At 36.3% G+C, this 25,275-nt stretch overlaps 1 protein-coding gene across 6 annotated transcripts in view; it reads right to left on the bottom strand.

Annotated features, from left to right (window-relative positions):
• The window catches only part of DMXL1 (Dmx like 1), a 144,176-nt gene that overhangs the window by 22,987 nt on the left and 95,914 nt on the right, over positions 1–25,275 (bottom strand). For 3 of the 6 annotated variants that reach the window (XM_047778477.1, XM_047778475.1, XM_047778474.1), the window contains exons 31-37: positions 20,630–20,715; positions 19,295–19,496; positions 17,720–17,837; positions 14,059–14,121; positions 7,138–7,224; positions 3,851–3,972; positions 2,861–3,002 (exon numbers count right to left, since the gene is read on the bottom strand). In XM_047778477.1, the coding sequence (XP_047634433.1) occupies positions 2,861–3,002; positions 3,851–3,972; positions 7,138–7,224; positions 14,059–14,121; positions 17,720–17,837; positions 19,295–19,496; positions 20,630–20,715 (820 nt within the window). The remainder of the gene's footprint in view (positions 1–2,860; positions 3,003–3,850; positions 3,973–7,137; positions 7,225–14,058; positions 14,122–17,719; positions 17,838–19,294; positions 19,497–20,629; positions 20,716–25,275) is intronic. The other 3 variants (XR_007134574.1, XR_007134573.1, XM_047778476.1) reach the window with 2 other exon arrangements.

The raw sequence follows: 25,275 nt of genomic DNA, 5'->3' as shown, positions 1-25,275 counted from the left end.
TATGAAGACTGTAATAAGGGAAAGAAATCATTATTTTGGAAGATTCATACTTAAAAAAAGACACATTATACTGGTGTCTTTGTCTTGAGGATGGAGTGGGATAATCCTAACACTTATGTTTATGAACTACAATGACTCAAACTAAAAAAGATGTCCTTCTAACATTGAGATAGGAAGAAAATTAAGTCCTAACAGCAATGACAAAGGTGAATCTCCATATCATAATAATCTGGAGAATAAACAAATCTTTTCTGAGCACCTGCTAAATGTTAAAAACCATTCTAGTTAGAGATCATCAGTGTATAAGGGAGGCAAAACATAATCTCTCAAAGAGCTCACATTTCAGAGGATATAAAAAAGACAACCAAATAATGAATAGATTACCTTTGCTAGAGAAGCAAAGGAAATCTTTGGGAACCTGAGTTGATATTTGAATGTTAAAGAGGAGAAGAGTATTTTAAGTAGAAAACAATGCAAAGGCATGGCAATGAGCTTAATGTGCTCAAATGACAGAAAGGCCACTGTGACTATAGCAAAAAGAATCAGGTGTGGAAAAAGGGAGATGGCAGGGATTAAATCACATAGGGCTTTAGAGGCCATGTTAAGGACTTTGTTTTCAAGTTGTGCCAGGAAATCTGAAAGTTTTAGGTAGGGAGATAATAAATAATGTTTTAGGAAGAGCAACTCTGGGTGCAGTGTATAAAACAGAGGGAGCAGTGTAGAAGCAAAGACCAGAAAGATGTTACAGGAAGAAGTTTATTATATTCTCTGAAAATGGAGTTGGAAAAAGTGCTTATTATTTCTTTTTGTATATTTTGCATATTCTCTTTAAGTCCTAAGTTCTTTAAAAGATATCAATAGGTTTTAGAAATGAAATTTTTATTAGATTTTATTTTTTAAAGAAGTTTTAAGTTCACAGAAAAAGACAAATGAATTTTAATATATCTGATCACTGGATAAAAAGTAACTATTAATGACCAAGTCTTTTCATTTGAATAATTACCAGATTGCTTTTTTAGGACCGCACCAGTGGCATATAGAGGTTCCTAGGCTAGGAGTCTGATTGGAGCTATAACTGCCAGCCTACGCCAGAGCCACAGCAATGCCAGATCTGAGCTGCATCTGCAATCTACACCACAGCTCATGGCCAACGCTGAGCGAGCCACTCAGCCAGAGCCACTGAGTGAGGCCAGGGATCGAACCCACAACCTCATGGTTCCTAGTCAGATTTGTTTCCGCTGCACCACGATGGGAAATCCCAAATTCTTCAATTTAATACTTAAACACTCCTACCTGAAATCAATGATTGAAGGGAAATGGAGAGTTTTAACACAAGCTCTACAACAAATTTGAGATAGTGACCCGAGTTAAATTCCTTTACCTTTCTGGATCTCAATTTTCATCTAAATAATGGTAAGTAGGAGTACTGTAACAGCCACAACAGATATCTCATACAATAAAAATATTACATGAGTGACAAAGGAACTGCATTAAATATAAAATATAACAGGAATTATTAAAGATGATTGAGCCCTAACTTAATTACCCTTACCAATTATAGTGGATTTTTTTCTTTTTTTTTAAGCCAAGGAAAGAATTCTACATGACTTAGGAAACCAACTTCCCATGTGGTGCAGTGTGTTAAGGATCCAGCAGCTGTGATGCAGGTTGCAACTATGACATGGATTGTCTCACATACTGTGCATACAGTAAAAAAAAAACCTGCCCCCAAAACAAAAAACAAAAAAAAACCCCTAAAAAACCTAACACCTAGAAAGCCATTGAAAAAAATCACCAGTTTTGGGTTTCTTTGATTCTGTGTATAAATTCCTATATCCTAAATGTCAACAAAGGACTCTCCCATGGTATAAACATGGATCACATCCTAGGTAATCAGGGCTCAATAAGACCCCTCATTACTATAGAAAAATTCAGTTTCAGTTCATTTGCATATTATATTTTGCTTACTTAAAATTATATCACTTTTACTTTTTCAAAAAAAAAAGAACCCATATCCGTTTCAGCATATCAGTATGTTAGCTGATAACCACTGAAAAATATTATCTAGACTAGGGGTTGGCCAAACTTCTTTGTAAAGGATGAGATAATAAATGTTTTGAGCTTTATGAGTTTATAGTTTCTGTCTCAGATACTCAATCCTCCACTGTAGTGTGAAAGCATCCACAAATAAAATATTAAAAAAAGTGTGACTATATCCAATAAAACTTTATTTATAGACAATGAAAACATAATTCTTATCATTTTCATATGTCACAAAATATCATTCTTCTTTTGATTTTTTTCAATGGCTGAAAAACACAAAGACCATTCTTAGCATGTTGTCTGCACATGAACAGGTGGTATGTAGGATTTGACCACAGACCATAGTTTGCTGAGGCCTAATTTGGACCAGAAAGTTCCAAATAATTATTACTTAAAATAATCTCTTTGTATTTTAAATTACTTACTTAAAATAATTTTTGTTATCTTTTTCTTTTCTTTTTTTCTTTTTCGGCTGCCTCACGGCACATGGAGTTCCCAGGCCAGGGATCAGACCTGAACCACGGTCACGACCCAGGCTGCATCTACAGCAACACCAGATCCTTAACCCACTATGCTGGGCTGGGGATCAAACCCGCATCCCAGGGCTCCCAAGTTGCCACCAATCCTGGTGCACCACAGTGGGAACTCCTTGTTTTCCTTTTCAAATGAAAACATATTATTCTTTATAATCAAAACTTAGAATTTTCATGACTTACCAAAAAAGAACTAAAAAAAAAATGTTTATATCATCCTTTACCTATTAAGTTACAGGGGAAAAAGAGGATATTTAAAAACTAATATTTTTAACTTTACATACCACAGATGCTCCTCTGCCAGTCTGTGTACTACCAAGCCATGGCATGTTGATTGGAGTACCAGGATTGCTATGTGTATATGGGGTTGTACCTTGCACAGCTGTTAAATCATCACGAGCATGTATAACCAAGAAATCTTCTGACCTACAAAGGAATATCAACTAGAATGAGAGCAAACTATCAGTGCTTTCTTTGTCCTATTATACCCGAGAGCTCTAACATATGAGTTTGTATGTACCTTTAAGGTTAATTTTCTTCCACTCTAAACTCCTAGATGATTACATCACACATGAACAATTTCAGATCCCTTCACTTCTTCTCTTCTAAACCTCAAGTCCCTTTTTTTTTTTTTTTTTTTGTCTTTTTTGTCTCTCTCTCTTTTTAGAGCTGCACCCACAGCATATGGAGGTTCCCAGGCTAGGGGTCCAATCAGAGCTGTAGCCGCCAGCCTATACCAGGGCCACAGCAATGCGGGATCCAAGCCTTGTCTGTAATCTACACCACAGCTCATGGCAACACCAGATCCCTAACCCACTGAGCGAGACCAGGGATAGAACCTGCGTCCTCACGGATGCCAGTCAGGTTTGTTAACTGCTGAGCCATGACAGGAACTCCTTTTTTGGTCTTTTTTAGGGCCGTACCTGTGGCATATGGAAATTGCCAGGCTAAGGGCTGAATCAGCGCTGTGGCTGCTGGCCTACACCACAGCCAAAGAAACCCCTGATCCTTAACCCACTGAGTAAGGCCAAGGATCGATCCCACATCTTCGTGTGTACTAGTTGGGTTCATTACTGCTGAGCCACAAAAGGAACTCCTGGAGTCCCTTACTTAAAGCTCCTGTTACCCACTTCTTTACTCTTTAGCACATCAATTTCCACTTTAATTACAATCTGGGAATATTTCTATAAATATGATTATTTGAAAATTATAGTTCTGTGGATATCATCAGTTATACTGCAATGTCACTGAATAAAAACAAAGTATAAGGGTACCCTTTGGTTTCCAATTCTATATCATCATCTACCCAAGTATAGATCTGTGTAGCCAGGATTCCAGAAACATCTAGTTCTTGAACATCATGGCTCGAAGCAATTGCTATGCAGTTTCTATTTGCCTGAAAAATAAATCACATAGAAATTTTTAAATAAAAATGCAAATAGGTCTATGGGCTAATTGTGAAAATGGAGATACAAAATAGCCTCTAGAAATGATAACTTTAAGGTACAGAATAAACAGTATTCTCAAAAATAAATATTTTAAATTAATTTTAAAATAAAACTTTGAACAAAATAATCATCAGCTTGAGCTTGGAGATATGCTTATGTTCTAAGAATTCAAGAGCATTCAACAGAAAGCCAGTTATAAATGGAAATGCATGAGCTACTTTATTTCTTCTCCCAGCACTGTCTTTCTAGTTTACTAGAATGGTACAATCTTCTTAAGGTTTGCATAGTTCAGAAACATGGAGGAAGATAAAGAAGAAGGTAAGAGCCCTGGATGGTACAGAAAAGTGAGGGAGATAAGGCACTCCAAACTAAAGAAATAATGGTGAATTATTCCAATAAGATGGCATCACTTTTACCTAAAGCCTTTCAATCTTCACAAGAAAAAGAGAATCTGGGTAAGGGTCACAAAGAAAAGGTACAGGGGTAGAACAAGAGTGGGGAAAGTACATCAGAAGAAGTCATAAATGAAAAGTTGATCAGATTAAATGACACAATTTTACACATCTATGAATTTAAAATGTTCATCTCTAAAATAGAAAAAGGAGAGATATTGACAGCAAAGAAAAAATAGGATTATTATGTAAAATGCTAAAAGGAACTAATAAGAAAAAAGCTGAGACCCCAGAGATAAGTGGAAAAAGAATATTAATTAGACTGTTGGTGGAGTTCCTGTTGTGGCGCAGTGGTTAGCGAATCCGACTAGAACCATGAGGTTGCGAGTTTGGTCCCTGCCCTTGCTCAGTGGATTAAGGGATCCGGCGTTGCAGTGAGCTGTGGTGTAGGTTGCAGACGTGGCTTGGATCCCGCGTTGCTGTGGCTCTGGTGTAGGCTGGTGGCCACAGCTCCGATTCGACCCCTAGCCTGGGAACCTCCATATTCCGCGGGAGCGGCCCAAGAAATAGCAAAAAGATAAAAAAAAAAAAAAAAGACTGTTGGGAGATAATTCTCCAAGGCACTTTCCATTTCTGCATGCCTTGTGAGTCAATGACTACACTATTTCACAATATTATTGCCAGGATGTCTACACAGGCAAAGTCTCTTCCTCCAGATCAAAGGGCAGGCATGTTTATTGTCCATTAGAAAAGAACTGGGTTCTCTGAATTCAGTGTTCCTCTCCTGTAATGCATTCCATTTTGTGAAGGTACCATCTGGCCCACTTGCTATTGCTTTGTGAAAACTGTAGCTCAGGAAACCAGTGCAAAAACGCTAACATTCTACTACTGCTTTTGCTACTGGTAATAAATTGTTCTATGTCTTTGGTCTTGGAGTCTTGGGCCTTCTAACAGCATCCATTAAAACTGAAAGCTAACTTGTTAGCCTGAACGCAAGGATAAATCTCAGACCCTTCACAGTTCTTGACACAAATAATTCACAACAAAATAAATGGGGAAAAGTTCAATCTCATCACCACTTTTTTTTTTGGCCAAGCCCATGCTTGTGGAAATTCCCAGGCCGGGGATAGAACCCATGCCACAGCAGTGACCCAAGCTGCTGCAGTGACAATGCCAGATCCTTAACCCACTGTGTCACCAGAGAACTACTCATCAGCATTTAAAAATAATGCAATTTAAAGCAAAAGATATTATTTCTCAGCTACAAATTTAACAAGGATGTAAAAAAATAACAATAAATTGGGAGAAATAAAATTTAAACAGGTAAACTCTTACAGAGGCAACAGGAGACTCTCTATATATGGATGACTATTTACTACTAGTTACTTATAAACATCCAAATAAAAGAAAAAACTAGTTTGCTTTATAGCACAGAATATTTAAAATCACATTGTCTTCAGTGGAAGGAGGGTACCTGTAGGATATAGATATTCTGTATTTGTATTTCACATGTATGTTAACATATTACATAGATATTACAAGAACTGCCAGGCTAAAGGGTTAATTCCAGACTTGCCTGCTTTGAACAGAACTCGTCACTGTTCAGGAGTATCTATGAGGAAAATTAGACAAAGAACCCAGGGAAAGATGAGGACAGAATGATAAAGAAACTATCTAGGAGAAATTAAAGAAAAGACAGACACAGCATAGGAAGATGAAGAACCAGCTAGTGAAATGATTTGTGAATGGGTAATGTCATAGGGTATACATCTAAATATTTTTAAAAAATTATTTTAAAATTAGGAAGAAATAGGAGTTCCCGTCATGGTGCAGTGGTTAACGAATCCGACTAGGAACCATGAGGTTGCGGGTTCGGTCCCTGCCCTTGCTCAGTGGGTTAACAATCCGGCGTTGCCCGTGAGCTGCGGTGTAGGTTGCAGACACGGCTCGGATCCTGCGTTGCTGTGGCTCTGGCGTAGGCCGGCAGCTACAGCTCCGATTAGATCCCTAGCCTGGGAACCCCCATATGCCGCGGGAGCGGCCCAAGAAATAGCAAAAAAAAGACAAAAAAAAAATTAGGAAGAAATATATATATAAAGAAAAAATATATATTCAAGTTAATGGAAATAAAAAGAAACAAGTAACTAGATGTCACTATACATTTTGCAGTAAGACCATGAGGGGAGATTTAAGACAAATTTCAACCTTAAACCACTGTACCCAAGGCTGCTATGTGAGGAGCTTACAGACAACTCTAAGGAGGATGCTGAATAGAAGGCTAAGGAATAAAAAAAAAATACCCTCACTCTAGTTGGGCAGTTATTGTAGCTGAACGCCAAAGAGAATTTCTGTGAGTCATATATAAACTTAATTTTGATCTATATTAAGAAACATTCAAAATATTCATATAAGAAAAACAGGAAACATTTTCTTCGGATGAACTGTATGTGATGCATAAATTCTACAGGTTATTGTATATATAAATGCTTAAGAGTTTTCTCTGTGTAGTAATAAAACATTTTATCTGCCATATATTTAAAAAGCAAAAAAATTATCAAACAACATAATCATTTATAAAGTAAAAAATTTACTCAGGTTGCAATTTAAGGAGCAGAGAACAGCTTTGGGAAAGGGAAATACTGATACTGAATAAGCTGAAAGAATAGGAGACATTTTCCAACTATGAACACTTAAAGAAAAGAAAAATATCTATGTACTTACTTTATTAACAGCAAAGGCAGTAATGATATCAGATTCCTTATGAATAATTCTTGCTTTACCTCCAGGATATCCCAAATCTGCTTCTATCTAAATAGAGAGAAAGAAAATATAAAAATAGTGATTTTAGCAACAGATTAAAACAACATACTAATAGTTCATTTAATACTTGTATAAATAAGAAACTTTAAATCCAAAGGTAATATTTTATATGCTAAATACTTCTAAAACAAAATTTGGCAGGAGGATTTTTTTCAAATATGAAAAGATAGTTGATATAACACACAACTTCATTAACCTCTTTATGTTCTTAAACTGAAATGAGTTAACTTTAAAATATTCTAATCACTAAAGTAAGACAAGTTTACCACATTTCTTAGTATTAGAACCCTTTAATAGTATTTTATAAATATTAAAAGGTCAGGCAGTAAGAGACTGTGCAGACCAATAAAGGGTCATGTTGCATATTCTTTTTTTTAAAAAAAACCTCTCTAACATATAAAGACCATTCTAAGCTCATGGCCTAGAGAAGAAAAGTTGGATATAGCCAGTTGAATATATTTTACTGACTCCTGATCTAAAATATAATTTATAGGAGAAACCTGAAACCCTGAAAGGCAAAGTAATTTGCCCAAATCAGTAATCATTTCAATAGTTGAACATATCAAAGTTCCTGCTGTGGTGCAGTGGAAGCGAATCCGACTGGTAACCATGAGGTTGCAGGTTCAATCCCTGGCCTCACTCAGTAGGTTAAGGATCCGGCATTGCCATGAGCTGTGGTGTAGGTTGCAGACACGGCTCAGATCCTGAGTTGCTGTGGCTGTGGTGTAGGATCGCAGTTGTAGCTCCCATTCAACCCCTAGTGTAGCAACCTCCACATGCCTCGAGTGTGGCCCTAAAGAGCCCCCACCCCCAAAATAAATAAACATATCATAATTCAAGGTACTTTAAACAAGGGAATATATTTGAGCTTTTGCTTATTACCCCACAGATGTATACACCTTTCTACTCAGGAAAGAATACTCTATAAATACTAAAGCAAACAGGTAAAATGAAGAGCCAAGTGTTAAGAGCTGGAGACGTTACTTAATGTATGATATTATTTCATTTTATTTCATCATTCCTAACTTTCAATTTATTTATTTATTTGTTTAAATTTTGTCTTTTTAGGGCAGTACTCATGGCATATGGAGGTTACCAGGCTAAAGGTAGAATGAGAGCTGTAGGTGCCGGCCTAAGCCACAGCCACAGCAACACCAGATCCAAGCTACGTCTGCAACCTACACCACAGCACAAGGCAATGCCGGATCCTTTAATCCACTGAGCCCTCATGGATACTAGTCAGATTTGTTTCCACTGAACCGTGATGAAAACTCCCTTTCAATTTTTAAAATGAATTATTATAAAATGTTTCACAACTCATTGCGAAGTGCAAAAAATTATTAACTTGAAATTAGAGAACAAATTAACTCCCTGAAAAATTTATATAAAAAACTACAACCAGGAGTTCCCATCGTGGCACAGCGGAAACAAATCCAACTAGGAACCAAGAGGTTGTGGGTTTGATCCCTGGCCTCGCTCAGTGGGGTAAGGATGTGGCATTGCCGTGAGCTGTGGTGTAGGGTGCGGATGCAGCTTGGATCTGGCATTGCTGTGGCTATGGCGTAGGCCAGCAGATGTACCTTCGATTAGACCCCTAGCCTGGGAACCTCCATATGCCACAAGTGCAGCCCTAAAAAGCAAAAACAAACAAACAAACAAACAAACAAAACCTACAATCAATCCCTGTCCATTGTTTGACCACAGAACTGAGTAGGGTTAGCAGTATTTTTAAAAATGGCAACTTGGAGTTCCCGTCATGGTGCAGTGGTTAACAAATCTGACTAGGAACCATGAGGTTGTGGGTTCGATCCCTGGCCTCTCTCAGTGGGTTAAGAGTCTGGCGTTGCCATGAGCTGTGGTGTATGTTGCAGATGCAGCTCAGATCCCGTGTTGCTGTGGGTTGCTATGGCTCTGGTGTAGTCCAGCGGCTACAGCTCTGATTCGACCCCTAGCATGGGAACCTCCATATGCCACAGGAAGAGGCCCTAGAAAAGGCAAAAATAAAATAAAATAAAATAAAATAAAAATGGCAACTCATTTTGTCAAATGACAGTTAATCTGCAAAGTTGAAAAAGACTTACAACCAAACCAAAATAACCATATGCAAACAAAACTCTGTCACTGGATATAAAAATGTTGAATATATTCTAATCTAAAATGCAACCTGAGGAGTTCCCACCATGGTGAAGTGGGTTAAGATTGAGTTGTCTCTGTGGTGGTATGGGTTCAATCCCTGGCCTGGCACAGTGGGTTAAGGATCTGGCACTGCCACAGCTCTGGTGTAGGTCACAACTGTGGCTTGGATTTGATCCCTGGCCCAAGAACTTTCATACGCAGCAGGTATGGCCTAAATAAATAAATAAATAAAATGCAACTTGATAACAAACATAAACGAACTTTATTGTTCATATTAGCATTTTGGTTGATTTAAGGAGGAACTTCTTTTCTAAAGAAAGTCTTCACTCTGAGTCCCATCATCCAGTAAGAATGTGTAAGTCAAATTCTGCGATTTTATGACAAAATCCCAACCTATGTGCCACCTATCTGCCTGTTATCCAAAGCATACTACGTGTCTAGTACTGTTTTTTGTTGTTGTTGTTTGTTTGTTTGTTTTTTAAGGGCTGCACCCTTGGCATATAGAAGTTCCTGGGCTAGGGGTCAAATCAACAGCTGCTGGCCTACACGACAGCTCACAGCAATGCCAGATCCTTAACCCAATGAGCGAGGCCAGGGATGGAACCTGCGTCCTCATGGAACTAGCTGCATTCATTTCCTCTGCACCACAATGGGAACTCCCTAGTCTTGGGGTTTTGAAGGAATTAGAAACAGAGACAAATGACAAATGATATTTCCATGGAATAGAGCGATGTTCTATTTGCTAGTAATGGATGGGTGGGTGGGTGGGGGAAACATAATGGTTTGATTGGCAGCAACCCTTCAAACTTTATACTCCTAGGGAGGAAAGCTCCTTTAGGTATGAACTTCAAAAACCCTTCTTCAAGATAGGAATACTCCTGTCCTCTCACTGTATAGATTTACTAAAACATTGTTTCTTAATAGTGTGGTCCCAAAATGACCTGCATGAGAATCTGTTAAAGGGGTTATGGTGGGAAGGAGGAATGGCATTTAGTATTAAGGGTTTATTACGCATGTTTACTTCTGAGAACAGTCATACGTGGTAAAAGATAAGACTGGGGAAGTAGGCAGGGTTCAGTCTGCACAGAGCCTTATAAGCCATAATGAAGAATTAGTATTTTATTTTAAGGCTAAAAAACTACTGCAGGGTTTTGCTATGGGGCAAAACATAAAGGATGTGAGAATGGTTGTCAGGAAACTAGTTAAAAGGCTACTAGAGTAGCTGAAGTGGAAGTCAGTGGTGAATTTAATTAGGGTAGTAGGAATAACAGTAATGATTAAGTGATTAGAATTAGTATAAATTTTGCTAATGGGCTGAAATTAGAGTATGAGTAAAAGAGAGGAAGCAAGATGACTCCTAGTTTTAAGACCTGACTCAATAATTGGTACAAGACAAAAGGGAAGGAAAGAGGGGGTTTAGGTTGGTTTAAGGGAAGACAAGTAATTTTATGTTTTGACACTCAGGGGGAGGTAACTGTTAGATTATATATGCAAGTGTGGTGTGCATGAAATAAGCAGGACTAGAGAGATTTAAGAATTATTAGCCTACAGATAATATTTACGTCATGAGATAACCTAAAGAGAAAGTAAAGCTAGGAAGAGAAAAGGACAGGGAACTAAGTCCTAGGGCAGCCAACATTTACAAAATAGGAAAAAAGACTGATTAGTCCAGGAGTGGAAAACAGCACTGTGAAAGAGAAACAATGATACTGAATAAACTGAAAGAACAGGAGACATTCTCCAACTACGAGCGCTTAATAATCAAAGATGATGTTATGAGAACCAAGCGAAGCGAGACTTTCAAAAAGGTAGCTGGGGTCAACATTATCAAAGGATACCGAAGAGCTGAATTAAAAGAAGACAGAGAATTGACTCCAGGAACTAGCATAGTCACAGACTAGGAGTACCTCAGTGGAGTAGGCTGGAGATAATATTTATCTCACTAGATTAGAGAAACATGTGACAGCTGGTGAAGAGGAAGGGAAGTCCACTGAGGAAGGTTCAGAGGGGCATTTAATAGACTTGATAATGTTTTATTTCTGAAGCTGGGTAGTACCTAGATGATACTTGCAATATTACTCTTTAAGTCTTCTTGAATGACTTTACAGGCAACTCTATAAATAAATTTTCTTAGATAAAGGATTAGAAAAATGGGGTGATAGATTAAAAGGTAGGTTTTTTTTTAAAAGGAAAAATATATTTGCTTATGTTGAAGAGAATAATTTAAGAGGTAAAAATTTATTACAGAGGGGAGATGAGGGATAAGTACTGAAGCAAAGTCCTTGTAGAGGTTAGATAGACCAATGGTCTAAACCAGAGTCCACAGTGCACAAGTAGATGATTTGACCTTGGATAAAAGAGTGACAGTTCATTTGCTGTAAGAGAAGGCAGAACAAAACATCTACATGTAGAGCAGAAGTTAGATCTGGTGGTGGGACAATTTGGTGGTCTAAATCTCTGCTGACTGTATTTGTAGACAGAAAACAAGGTAATCCATGGAAAGTAACAAAGAAATATTGGAAGGTTAAAGTAAGAGGGAAAAAGTGGGGCAGATGGAAAAGAGGATGAAGAAACAATTATAATGGTAGAGTAGTTTAACTTGGGTTTTGTGGCTATAACTTTTGTTTTTTTGGCCATGCCCACCAAAAAGGGATAAAACTGGCCCACAGCAGTGACAACACTGAATCCTTAATTGTTAGGCCATCAGGAAACTCCCTATAAATTTTAAAGAAGGCAAACCCCATTGGTTTGTCTTTTTAAACTACATTCAGCTATTTGGGTACAGACAGAGTAGACAGAGAGCTGGGTTTAAACAGGTTTGGAAATTTTCAAGGCAGTGTAGAGAGAATAGAGCAAAAGGTTGAGGAGAGTTGGGAGTTCCCGTCGTGGCGCAGTGGTTAACGAATCCAACTAGGAACCATGAGGTTGCGGGTTCGGTCCCTGCCCTTGCTCAGTGGGTTAAGGATCCGGCGTTGCCGTGAGCTGTGGTGTAGGTTGCAGACGCGGCTCGGATCACGCGTTGCTGTGGCTCTGGCGTAGGCCGGTGGCTACAGCTCCGATTCAACCCCTAGCCTGGGAACCTCCATATGCCGCGGGAACGGCCCAAGAAATAGCAACAACAACAACAACAAAAGACAAAAAAAAAAAAAAAAGGTTGAGGAGAGTTTCATAATGATGGATCATGGAATCTAAGCTGAGGAATGAAGGAAGTGTGGATGTGATGGGCAAATAAAAAATACGTAACTTACATGTGTTACAAATATTAAGGCCATACAACAAAATCATGGTTTTAAAAAAATGACAATGTATATAGCCTTTAAAGGTCTTTTTAATGTAACAGAACTCCTAACCTTTTTAGCCATATTAACAAACTAAAAAAAGGAAAAAACATATGATCATACCAAGAGTAGCAAAAAAAAGTGCCTAAACACTTTCAAAAAGCTAAGAAAAGAAAGAAAACTTCTTCAACCTCACAAAGGGCATCTGGAACAATATTACAGATAACATGACAAAAGACTGAATATTGCCCCCCCCCCCCCGGATTAGGAACAAGATAAAAATGTCTGTTTTCACCATTTCTATACAATATTAGACAGGACAATAAAACAGTGGGGTATTAGCATAAGGAAAAGGAAACAGATCAATGGTCTGAACCATAGTCCAGAAATAAACCTCTACATATGTGTCTACTGACTTTTTAAAAGACAGAAAGGCAATTCAGTGGAGGACAGGATAATCTTTTCAACAAAAAGTATGGGGCCAATTGATACACAAATTAAAAAAAAAAAAGTAACTTCAATCCATACTTGGCATCACATTAAAAAATTAACTCAAAATAGGGTCATAGATCTAAATTGTAAAACTAAAACTTATAAAACATCAAAAAAGCAGAAGAGGGAGTTCCTGTTGTGGCTCAGCAGTAACAAACCCGACTAGTATCCACGAGAATGTGGGTTGGGTCCCTGGCCTTGCTCTCAGGGTTAAGGATCTGGTATTGCTGTGAGCTGTGGTGTAGGTAAAAGATGCAGCTCTGCTAAGACTCCTAGCCTGTGAACTTCCATATGCTGCATGAGTGCAACCCCCTCCATTTTTTTTTTTTTTTTGAGAAATTTCCCCTCTAAAAATTACTCTGTTGAGATTGTCTTAAAATCAGAATACATGAGTCAAATTCTTATCCTTTCTGCTCTTGTTCTCAAGTATTCTGAGTACTTCACTTTGCATAAGGCAATGAATTACATTCTACTAGTACCAATAAAATAAATGCTACATAGTATTATTTAATACATTTTCAGCAATTAATATCATAGGAGAGAATTTTAACTTCAAAAGCGATACCTGCAAAAACAGAACAAGACCACTATACTTCTATAATACCTACTGCAATTACATTTTATTAAGAACTTTAGTTTTAATTACTCAGAAAAATCTGTAGCCAAAACAGGATACAATCAACTTCCTTTAGCCAAAACAGGATACATTCAACTCCCTTTAAAATTGCATTCTCTTCATAATAAAACAAACAATTTTTATGATTGCAGTATTTAACTTGTTAAAAGAAGGGTAATTTGAGGAAATAATAATTTAATTGCATTGGAAACAAAGTCCGGTCCAAAACTAAAATGCAAACCTTTCGTTTTTCTTGTTAAAGAATGCAATTCCTAATTTCAGTTGAATGATATTTTGTACCTTATTGATGTTTGGCTCCTCCATCATAGAATTTTTGATAGTTTCACAGTTGTCCTCTAATGACTTCATCAAGAAAGAACAACCACATGACAAAGAGTAAAGATAAGATGTAACATGCCAAACACTGGGGATATTTTTTTAAATTTTATTTTTAACCAAATTTATAAAACAAACAAAAAACAAACAAAAAAAACAACACCCACTGGACTTAGTATTTTTAAAATTTTATATATTTTAAAAGAAGCATGTGTGTGTGGGGATGCATGATTAGGGTTTGGGGAAAACTTAATTTCTCATAACTCATTAACCATCACTATAATTTTACTGTATTTCCTAAGACATTTTTACTCACTTCATTCATATGAAATGTTGACACTAAAGCAAGTTTGAGCCCAAAGTACTTTATATTATAAATTTCAGAGCTACTAGTGCCAGAGTACTATCAACTGAAAATTAAAATCACATTGTTCTTTTAAACACTACTAAGTCCTGTCTCTATTATGATATTTCATTTCTCAAGGCAAACCTGATTAGAAAAATTTTTATTTCTAACTTTCTAATTCTCTTTTCAAGATTTAGTGAGAAATAGTCAATAAAATGCTCAGAGGCATACTTCCTTCTTAAAAGGGGATATTAGCACTTGTTAATGGAAAAGCTTGTTCAGAACCTTTAGTTCTCAGAAAACTAAAGAAAACAGAAAAAAGAACTGGAGATGAAGACAGCTGTCAGGCATTTTTAAAGTTGGAAATAATTCAGATATATTCTATTTGCAGCTATTAATACACTTCCAAATAAGTACAAATAGGGAAGAACTTTGATTTTAAAAAATGCATGTGCCAGCAAACTACACTATACAGAAAAGAGAAGATCTGAGGATATACCAGGATTTTAATGTCAGATGAACAAAATTTCACTTACGAACATATAAAGAAATAAAGAAACAACAGCACTCACAAAATACTCTCCATCATTTCCCACTGAAAATAGGGGGCCTGTCACGCATCTATTTCCTAACCATCTGAAAAGTCCCAGTGACATGGACTCAACTACTTAAGTATAATCATTCATTTTATACAGCAGAGAGATGGAAGGTAATTTTGCTAACACCAAAAAGAGGCTAGTCAATTTTCCAGCAAAGATTAAATGTATGCCAACTCTGTAAAGTTAATATTTTAATTAATTCCATCTAATTTGTTTCATTATATATAAAAATTTTCATTTTATATTTTTATTAAAATGTCACTGTCTTTAAGAGTATCACCATCAAGAATAAAACAAGGTAGTACATTTCTAATAACTACCATTAATGATAAAAGTTTTAAATAAGTTAAATCTATTGATCAAAATATTGCAAGGTGTATTACACTAAATTTTGGAGATAAAAAAACCTAAAATCAGAGCAAATATTTAGCTTACTGATAGCTATAAAGCTTTTGGTCTAACATCCATACTCATGCTTTTTTGTTTGGCTATGTTTATGGCATGTGGAAGTTCCCAAGGCCAGGGGTTGAACCCATGCCATAGCAGCGATCCAAGCCACTGCAGTGACAATGCTGGATCCTTAGCCTTCTGTGCCACAAAGGATGTCCCATATTCATGGTTTTGATTAAAATAATTACAATATAAAATAACTACAATTTACTTAAGATATCTTGATACTCCAAAGAAAACTAAGAAAACAGCAACTAAAATGTATAGTTGTACTCATTTATCCACTATCCCTCCTTATGTATTCTGGCTTGGTTATGCTCCTCTATTCCCTTAATGATTATATTTCCTGATTCAACTATACAATCTAGTGGTACAAGAGTTTTTTGTTTTGAGAACTATTTCCCAAACAGACTAAACTTATCAGCAGTGGAGAAGTGTTTTATTTTCCTAACTATAATAATCAAATATAGCAATAGTTTTTATAAAATGATTTTGTACTTGAAATTACTATGCCAAGTTTCTATGTTGATATTACAAGGTGCATCAAAGAAACCAAAGACGGGGGTTTCCGTCGTGCCTCAGTGGTTAACAAATCTGGTTAGGAACCATGAGGTTGCGGGTTCGATCCCTGGCCTTGCTCAGTGGGTTAAGGATCTGGTGTGGCCGTGAGTTGTGGTGTAGGTCGCAGACATGGCTCAGATCCTGTGTTGCTGTGGCTCTGGCGTAGGCCAGAGGGTACAGCTCCAATTAGACCCCTAGCCCGGGAACCTCCATATGCCGCAAGAGTGGCACTAGAAAAGGCAAAAAGATAAAAAAAAAAAGAAACCAAAGAAGTAATAATAAGTAGAGTAAACATGTTTTTTTATACAGAACAATACAGTAGTGCTTTATATATCATTATCAGGATGCTTTAACTTATAATAAATGATTTCAAGTGAAAGTATGTTTAAAATAAGAACTATTATCTCACCAGTAAATTTATTCTAATTAGTCTGACACTCCTACAGAGTGCATTCATTTTTAGTTTTATTTACACCAAATTTTTCTGAACTGTTTTAAAGATAATTCATATACTCAATATTTATAATATATGTGACATCAGGTTAAACAAATACATAAATTTGCATTGTATCTAATTGTATGTATTTAACTAAATTTCAATGTTATACTAAGGTATACAGATCAAAAGTCTCCTGAGTTAGCAAGAACATTATGTATTTTGTTTCCTAGCTTGGCTAATTCAAATATATTTAAATAAAATCAGAGTAATAATGCACATACAGTTGCCTCTTAAGTTAGTTCTTTAACTGAGAGACAATAAGATATATGTGATTTTCCCTTTTCAGTAAGACTAGATGCTACCTTGTTATTTTGCTATACTTGTCTATTAAGAAGCCATTCTATTTCCTTATTTTTTCCCACTTAAACATCTTCCTTTTTCCCTCCAACTTCCAAAACTGTGTGAAGCTTGCTTTTCAGACAAGTTCACTGCTTTTCAAAATATGATCCACTGACCAGCTGCCAGTCTTGAACTCTGCTCCTGATCCATGAGAAGGTAAGGAACTGACTTTATCACTAAGCTTACTGTTTAGTTTATCCAATATTTTTAATAGCAAAACCTTCCTTTCAAAGAAGGAAGTAATATGCTAATTTACATTCTAGTACAAGTTCCCCACATCATCAAACTGGACTTATTAGCAGCACTGAGCTACATGAGAAAATTAATCTTTATGATGATAACATCAAGGTACAATCAACCAATTACAGTATAATTAGCAATTAACTGGAGTTTGTAAAAATTCACTAAGTAGTATAATCAATACAGTAAAAAGAAAAAGAAAAACATCTGCAATGTTTTCAGTATACAAACCTAGTTTCAATGAAACTTCTAAGGTAAACTTTATCACATGAAAACCATGGGAAATTTCCAATTTGTCTCTTAATATGGTAATCATGACAACTCAAAACACAGGAAAGAAGATATAGAATATTAAGACAAACAGTGACTCAAATACATCTGAATCAGTTACTTTAAATTAAACTGATTAGGAAAGTACTGACCCTGTCTATCTTTTTCAACCATTTTTCTGTGCATTAACTGCACAGTATGTTTTTAAGACATAAAAAATTAATTTTTAAAAAGTCTGTAAAATGCAGCTTATTCCTTATCATTACAAAATACAAAAGACTTTAATAATAAAATAGCAATCAAGTTTTAATATACACAGACCTCATTTAGACACCTTTTCTTTGTGAATATATTTCTGATAAAGGTTTCCTGAATTTCTTCCTGCTTCACCAAGTACTGCCAAAGTCTCTTCACAGACAGTGCCAGATGGTTGTTCGATCTACAGAGAAATAATACATCTCATCACACATTTCAGGGATTTCTGGTTAACCTGACCACACTTCCTTGGTGCTATATGAACGTTCATAATAATAATTTAACCAGAATCACATTATCTAGGGTAGCAATCAGCAAACTTTTTCTTTTGTCTTTTTCAGCTGCTCCTACAGCATGTGGAAATTCCCAGGTCAGGAAGTGAATCTGAGCCACAGATATGACCTATGCTACAGCTGCAGCAACACTGGATTCTTAACCTGCTGTGCCATAGTGGGAACTCCTTCAGCAAACTTTCTCTTGTAGGATAAGGTAGTAAATACTTCAGGCTTTGTGGGCTATGTGGTCTCTCCTACAACTACTTAACTTTGTCACTGAAGTGGGAAAGCAGTCATAGGTAATACTAAAATGAAAGGGTGTGGCTATGATCTGATAACCTTATTTACAATGCAGAAGGAGAGGTGGATTTGGTCCCATGGCCTGCAGTTTGCTGATCCTTAATCTAAGAACAGAAGATCTAACAAAAGAGGTATACTTCCTAGAAGAGATCTAGAATCACTGCTACTCAGTGTTGTTTGGGAACACAGAATGGACCATGAACTCTGTTACTGATGTGCAATGAAGTAAGAGCCAGTGAAAGAATGTAAATCAACTACGTGACTAAACCACTATTGTTAGTTCAATTAACATTTTTTTGTAGCAAGACATTCCTAATGAAGCAAGCACTGAACTGATTTACCTTTTGGTGTAAATGTTTTATTTCTTTATATATAGTAAAAGAGTTTGCTAACTGGCTATTCTGAATAGCTCTTTTCTGTGTTTTTGTTTTGTTTTTCGTTTTTTTTTTTTTTTTTTTTTTTTTTTTAGAGCTGCACTAGAAGCATATGGAGGTTCCCGGGCTAGGGATCCAATCGGACCTGTAGCCGCTGGCCTACACCTCAGCCATAGCGATGAGAGATTCGAGCTGCATCTGCGACCTACACTACAGCTCAGGGAAATGAGCTGTAGTGTAGGATCCTTAACTCACTGAGTGAGGGCAGGGATCGACCCCCGTGTCCTCATGGATACTAGTCAGGTTCGTTAACTGCTGAGCCATGAAAGGAACTGCTGAATACCTCTTTTCTAAAGCAGACGTCAGTTAATACTGGCCCACAGTTTAACTCCAGCCTACCTTTCGTATTTGAGAATAAAGTTTACTGGATTATAGCTTTTTCTCTACAATGCAGGGTTGAATAGCTGCAACAAGGATTGTAGTGACAGCAAAGCCTAAAATATTTACTATATCAACCTTTGCAAGAAAGGTTTGTTAACATCTGGACTACAATATGCATCACACAAAGATACAGATATGAGCCTAGAACAACAAATTAAACACAGAAGTACTTATTTTCTTAAAATACCACCTGACAAAATTCTGATTTAGTAAAACTCAGACTTAAAAATAGTATTCATTTGAAAACCTACTTGAAAGGAGTGTTTGAAGGTTCTAGCAAAGCTTTGTGGCGGAGAAGTGCAGGACCTGCCGACACACTCTCTTCAGAGGTATGACTTGCGATATAGTTTTGAGGTGGCCCACCATGGATTTCAAGTCGTCGAAGAAGAACTTGTTCCCAACACTGCAGAGTTTTTAGAACAGCATGACAAAGTGGTGAACTAACTGGAAGCTCTAAAAAGAGAAAATAAAAATGACCCACATTTATATTCTGTAGTATAATGTTATATTCTGTAGTAAAATGTTATATTCAATGTTAAGAATGACTGAAATAAGATATTAACACACATTTTTGACAGAGGAGATGTGAAAAAGGGATGGGCACAGAAATTCAGAGGACCGAAAAGGAGGCCATAAATCTGTATAGCATTTCAGATTAGGCCTTCTCGGACAGTAGAAAAAAATGGGTCATCTAAGCCAAATTTACATCACATACTCCATAATATACCACTAGAGCTTGGTAATAATATTTATGACTTGTAATTTAAATAACTGCTATATCAACTACTGTTTTTGACTTTAATTTCACATGAGAAAAGGTATCCAAATATTATAAAAATACGTCTGGGAAGAAAATTAATTGCTTTAAACCTTTGTATCAGCCCGATTTTGTATGGCGCATAACTAGACCTCTTTTGAAAATGAAAATAATACACAAGGCAAAAAAAGGGAAATAATACTTACTACAAAATAGCACTTTCCAGATCTACACTTCCATACTCCTGTGTCCTGATCCCACTTTCAACTTTTAGCTATTTCTATTTACCTTTGAAAATCTAAATAACAAGCTTGTTGTGAATTTTTTTTAATTTTAGAAATGATTTATTACTATGGAATATGAGAATAAACTTTTCCATCACTCCAATATAGTCACATAATTACTTTTGGCTAAATTGGTGTTCTGGTGTCTACCTTGTTTTATTCATATATGAATGCAAAAACGTGGTAATTATTAACTCCTAGGGAGGAAAAGTTTGTACAAGAAAGCGGCATGATAGTATACCAAGTAGTTCAGCTGTAATATATACATTTATTTAGTTAGTTTCCTGTGTCTACAACTACAGAATCCCCAGCACCTTGGCCAGAGCTATAAAAACAGTCAATCACATCAGGTTCAGATCCCCTGCTTTTTGGATGCTGCCCTCCTCAAAGCACCTAACAATCATTTAAAGATGATTGCTTTGGTTAGAAGAACTCTATCATCTACAACATAAAGTCACTCAACTTTTTTTCTACTAATTGAAAAAAATACAAAATAGTAAATCAAAAGCACTGGCAATATTAGTTCATGTTAAGCTATTTATTACCTGCAAGATCATGACCTGCAAAGGGATAGAAAGTCTTCAAATTGCTGAGTACCAACTGCACCATTGCCAAACGCATCAATGACCAACTAAAAATAAAGCAACAGTAGGTCTGTTAAAAATTTGTTCAGGGATTTAGAAGAGTACACCTCTTTCCCAATAATTCACTATTAGGAAAATAAATATACCTAGAAAAATATATCTCCACAAAAACAAAACAATATATATATACATGCAGTTACTCATGTCGGTATTATCTACAATGGCAAAAGAATAGAAACAACCAAATTACCCATCAGGAGAGTAATGGTTGAATAACCACAGTTCTGAATTATGGAATATTAGGGTAGTCATAAAAATGAGCCAAAAAAGATCTTCAAATGTTAATATGAAGTGAACTTAAGCATGTATTAATAAATAAAAGTAATAAACATTATAATATGGCATGCTATCTGTTTCTGTTTAGAAATATTAATTCTTTAGTATTTCTGTGTAAGAAAGCAAAGGAAATAAAATTTTACACACACATAAACACACACGCTTATTTTAAAATAGAAAGATAACCACATCACAGCTCACAGCAACTCTGGCTCCTTAATCTGCTGAGCAAGGCCAGGGATCGAACCCAGAACCTCACAGTTCCTAGTCAGGTTCGTTAACCACTGTGCCACAACGGGAACTCCCATCTTAACCATTTTTAAGTGTATAGTTCAGGGGCATTAAGTAAATTCACATTGTTGTGCAACCACCACCACCGCCAACCATTTCCAGAATTCGCTTCATCTTGCAAAACTCAAACTCTATAACCATTAACCGATAACTCCCTATCTTCCCCAACTCTTAGCACTGGGCAACCACCATCCTACTTTCTGTCTCTTATAAATCTGACTACTTTAACTATATCATATAAGTGGAATTATACAAGTAATTGTCTTTTTGTGACTGGTTTATTTTACTTCGCATAATGTCCTCAAGATTCATCTATGTTACAGTATGTGTCAGAATTTCTGTTCTTTTAAAGGCTGAATAACACCCTATTCTGTATATAGGTTCATACTGTTTATTGCATTCAATTTGTTGACAGACAGCTGGGTTGTGTATGAATAGCACTATTATAAACATGAGTGAACAAGCACTTGTTCAAGACCTGTTTTCAATTTCTTTTGGGTACATATCCAGATTAAATTGCTGAATCACACAGTAATTCTACTTTTAATTTTTAAGGACCTGCCATACTGTTTTTCCACAGTGCCTACACCATTTATATTCCTACCATAGGTGCACAATTTATCAACATCCATGCCAGCCTTGTTACTTTTCTTTTGTTGAAAGTAGCCACCCTAATGGGTATGAGGGAACCACTAATGAGAGATTTGCATTTGCTTAATTTGTGATAGTACCTTCCCATGTGCTTATTTGGAAAAATACCTGTTTGAGTCATTTACCCAATTTTTAACTGAGTTATTTGGTTTTTTTTTGTTGTTGAGTTACACAGTTTGACTTTTGAGCCATATAAATATCACATATATTCAAACAACAAAATTAGGTCAGTGGGAAAAAAAAAAAAACCGAAGTACACCAGTAAGTAAAAATCTCATAATGATTTTTTTAAAAATTTTTTAAAAATTATTTATTTATTTGCCTCTTTTTTTTTTTTTTGGTCTTTTCTAGGGCTGCACCCGTGGCACATGGAGGTTCCCAGGCCAGGGGTCTAATCGGAGCTATAGCCACCAGCCCTACACCATAGCCACAGCAATGCCAGATCTGAGCCGCATCTGTGACCTACACCACAGCTCACAGCAATGTTGGATCCTCAACCCAATGAGCGAGGCCAGGGATTGAACCCTCAACCTCATGGTTCCTAGTCAGATTCGTTTCCGCTGAGCCACAACAGGAACTCTTTGTTGTTGTTTTTTTTTTTTTTTTTTTTTTTTTTAATTTATAGTTGCTTTACAATGTTGTGGCAATTTCTTCTGTACAGCAAAGTGACCCAGTCATATGTGTATATACATACACTGCCTTTCTTAAATTATCTTCCATCATGGTGTATCCCAAGAGACTGGAAATAGTTTGCTGTGCTATACAGTAGGGCCTCATTGCTCATCCATTCTAAATGGAATAGTTTGCATCTATTAACCCAAAACTCCCCGTCCATCCTACTCCACCTCCCCCCTGCCCCTGGCAACTCTAAGTTAGTTTTCTATGCCTGTGAGTCTGTTTCTGTTTAAAAATATTAATTCTTCCATTCCAGGAGCATGCATGGGATTTCTCTCCCTTTCTTTGAATCCTCTTTAATTTCCTTCATTGATGTTTTATAGTTCTCAGCATATAAGTCTTTTACCTCCTTGGTCAGATTTATTCCCAGATGTTTAGTTTTCGGGGGTATGATTTTAAATAGAATTTTTTTCTATTCCTTCTCTAATACTTTTCATTGTTAGTATACAGAAATGCAACTGATTTATGAGTGTTAATCTTGTATCCTTCTACTTTGCTGAATTTGTTGATCAGTTCAAGTAGTTTTTGTGTAGAGTCCTTTGGGTTTTCTATATATAGTATAATGTCATCTCCACAGTGGTAATTTTACCTCTTCTCTTCCAATTTGGATACCTTTTATTTCTTTTGTTTGTTCAATAGCTGTGGCTACGACTTCCAATACTATGTTGAATAAAAGTGGTGAAAATAGATGTCCTTATCTTGTTTCAGATTTTAGTGGGAGGGCATTCAGCTTTACTCTGTTAAGTATTATACTGGCTATAGGTTTGTCATAAATGGCTTTTATGATGTTATGTTCCCTCTATACCCACTTTAGGAAGAGGTTTTTTTTTTTTTTTTTTTTGGTCTTTTTGCCTTTTCTAGGGCCGCTCCCGTGGCATATGGAGGTTCTCAGGCTAGGGGTCTAATCAGAGCTGTATTGGTCGACCTACACCAGAGCCACAGCAACGCTGGATCCAAGCTGCATCTGCAACCTACACCACAGCTCACGACAATGCTGGATCCTTAACCCACTGAGCAACGCCAGGGATCGAACCCGCAAACTCATGGTTCCTAGTCAGATTTGTTAACCACTGCACCAAGGCGGGAAGTCCAGGAAGAGTTTTTATCATGAATGGATGTTGGATTTTGTCAAATGTCTTTCTCCATCTATTGAGATGATCTTGTGGTTTTTCGACTTTTCTTTTGTTAGGTGGTGTATGACATTGAGTTGCATATGCTGAACCACCCTTGTGAACTTGGGATGAATCCCACTTGGTTGTGATATGTGATCTTTTTTATGTGTTGCTGGACTTGGTTGTGGTGTATAATCTTTTTTATATGTTGTTGGATTCGGTTGGCTAAAATTTTGTTGAGAATTTTTGCGTCTATATTTGTCAAAGATATTGGCCTATAATTCTCTTTTTTGGTAGTATCTTTGTCTGGTTTTAGTATTAAGGTGATGGTGGCTTGATACAACGTCTTTGGAAGTGTTCCTTCTTCTTCAACTGGTTGGAAAAGTTTGAGAAGGATGAGTATAAGTTCTTCTTTGTATGTCTGGTAGAATTCACCTGTAAAGCCATTTGGACCTGGACTGCTTGTAGGGAATGTTTTTATTACATACTCAATTTCATTCCAAGTGATCTGTTAAAATTATCTTTTCTTCTTGATTCATTTTGGTGGGTTGTATGTTTCTAGAAAGTTGTCCATTTCTTCTAGGTTGTCAAATTTGTTGGCATATACTTATTCATAGTATTCCCTTATGGTTTTTTTTTTTTTTTTGGTATTTCTGTAGTACCTGTTGAGATTTCTCCTTTTTCATTTCTTATTTTGTTTACTTGAGTTCTTTCTCTCCTCTTCTTGGTGAGTCTGGTCAGAGGTTTGTCAATTTTATTTACCCTTTCAAAGAAATCAGCTCTTGGTTTTATGATTTTTTAAAATTATTTTTTTAAATCTCTATTTTATTGATTTCTTCTCTGATATTTAGTATTTCCTTCCTTCTGCTGACTTTAGGTTTTATTTGTTCTTCTTTTTCTAATCCTCTTAGGTTGTAGGTTAGGTTGATTGATTTGAGATGTTTCTTGTTTTTTTGAGGAAGGCCTGTATCACTCTGAACTTTCCTCTAAGAATTGCTTTTGAGGCATCCCATAGATTTTGTATGATTGTGTTTTCATTGTCATTTGTCTCAACATATTTTAATTTCTTTTTTGATTTCCTCATTGACCCATTGTTTTTTTTAAGTAGCATATTGTTTAGTCTGCACATAGGCAGTTTTTTCTCATTTCTTTTCCTGTGGTTGATTCTGAGTTACATGCCATTGTGGTCAGAGAAGATGCTTGAAATAATTTCTGTACTCTTAAATTTGCTGAGGTTAGTTGTGCCCCAGTGGTCAATCCTGGGGAACGTTCCATGTGCACTTGAAAAGAACATATATTCTATTTTTTGGATGTAATGTCCTGAAAATATCAATTAATTCTAACTGTTCTATTGTGTCATTTAGGATCTCTATTGCCTTATTATTTTCCATCTAGAAGATCTGTCCATTGATGGGAGTGGGTTGTTAAAGCCTCCTGCTATTACTGTATTCCCATTAATTTCTCCTTTTATGTAAGTATTTGTTTTATATATTTGGGTGCTCCTAAATTAGGGACATATATATTGATGAGTGTACTATTTTA

Source organism: Phacochoerus africanus, chromosome 4 (assembly GCF_016906955.1).
Source record: "Phacochoerus africanus isolate WHEZ1 chromosome 4, ROS_Pafr_v1, whole genome shotgun sequence".
In the NCBI taxonomy this organism is placed as follows: Eukaryota; Metazoa; Chordata; class Mammalia; order Artiodactyla; family Suidae; genus Phacochoerus; species Phacochoerus africanus.
This window is presented reverse-complemented; position numbering and strand designations above follow the sequence as displayed.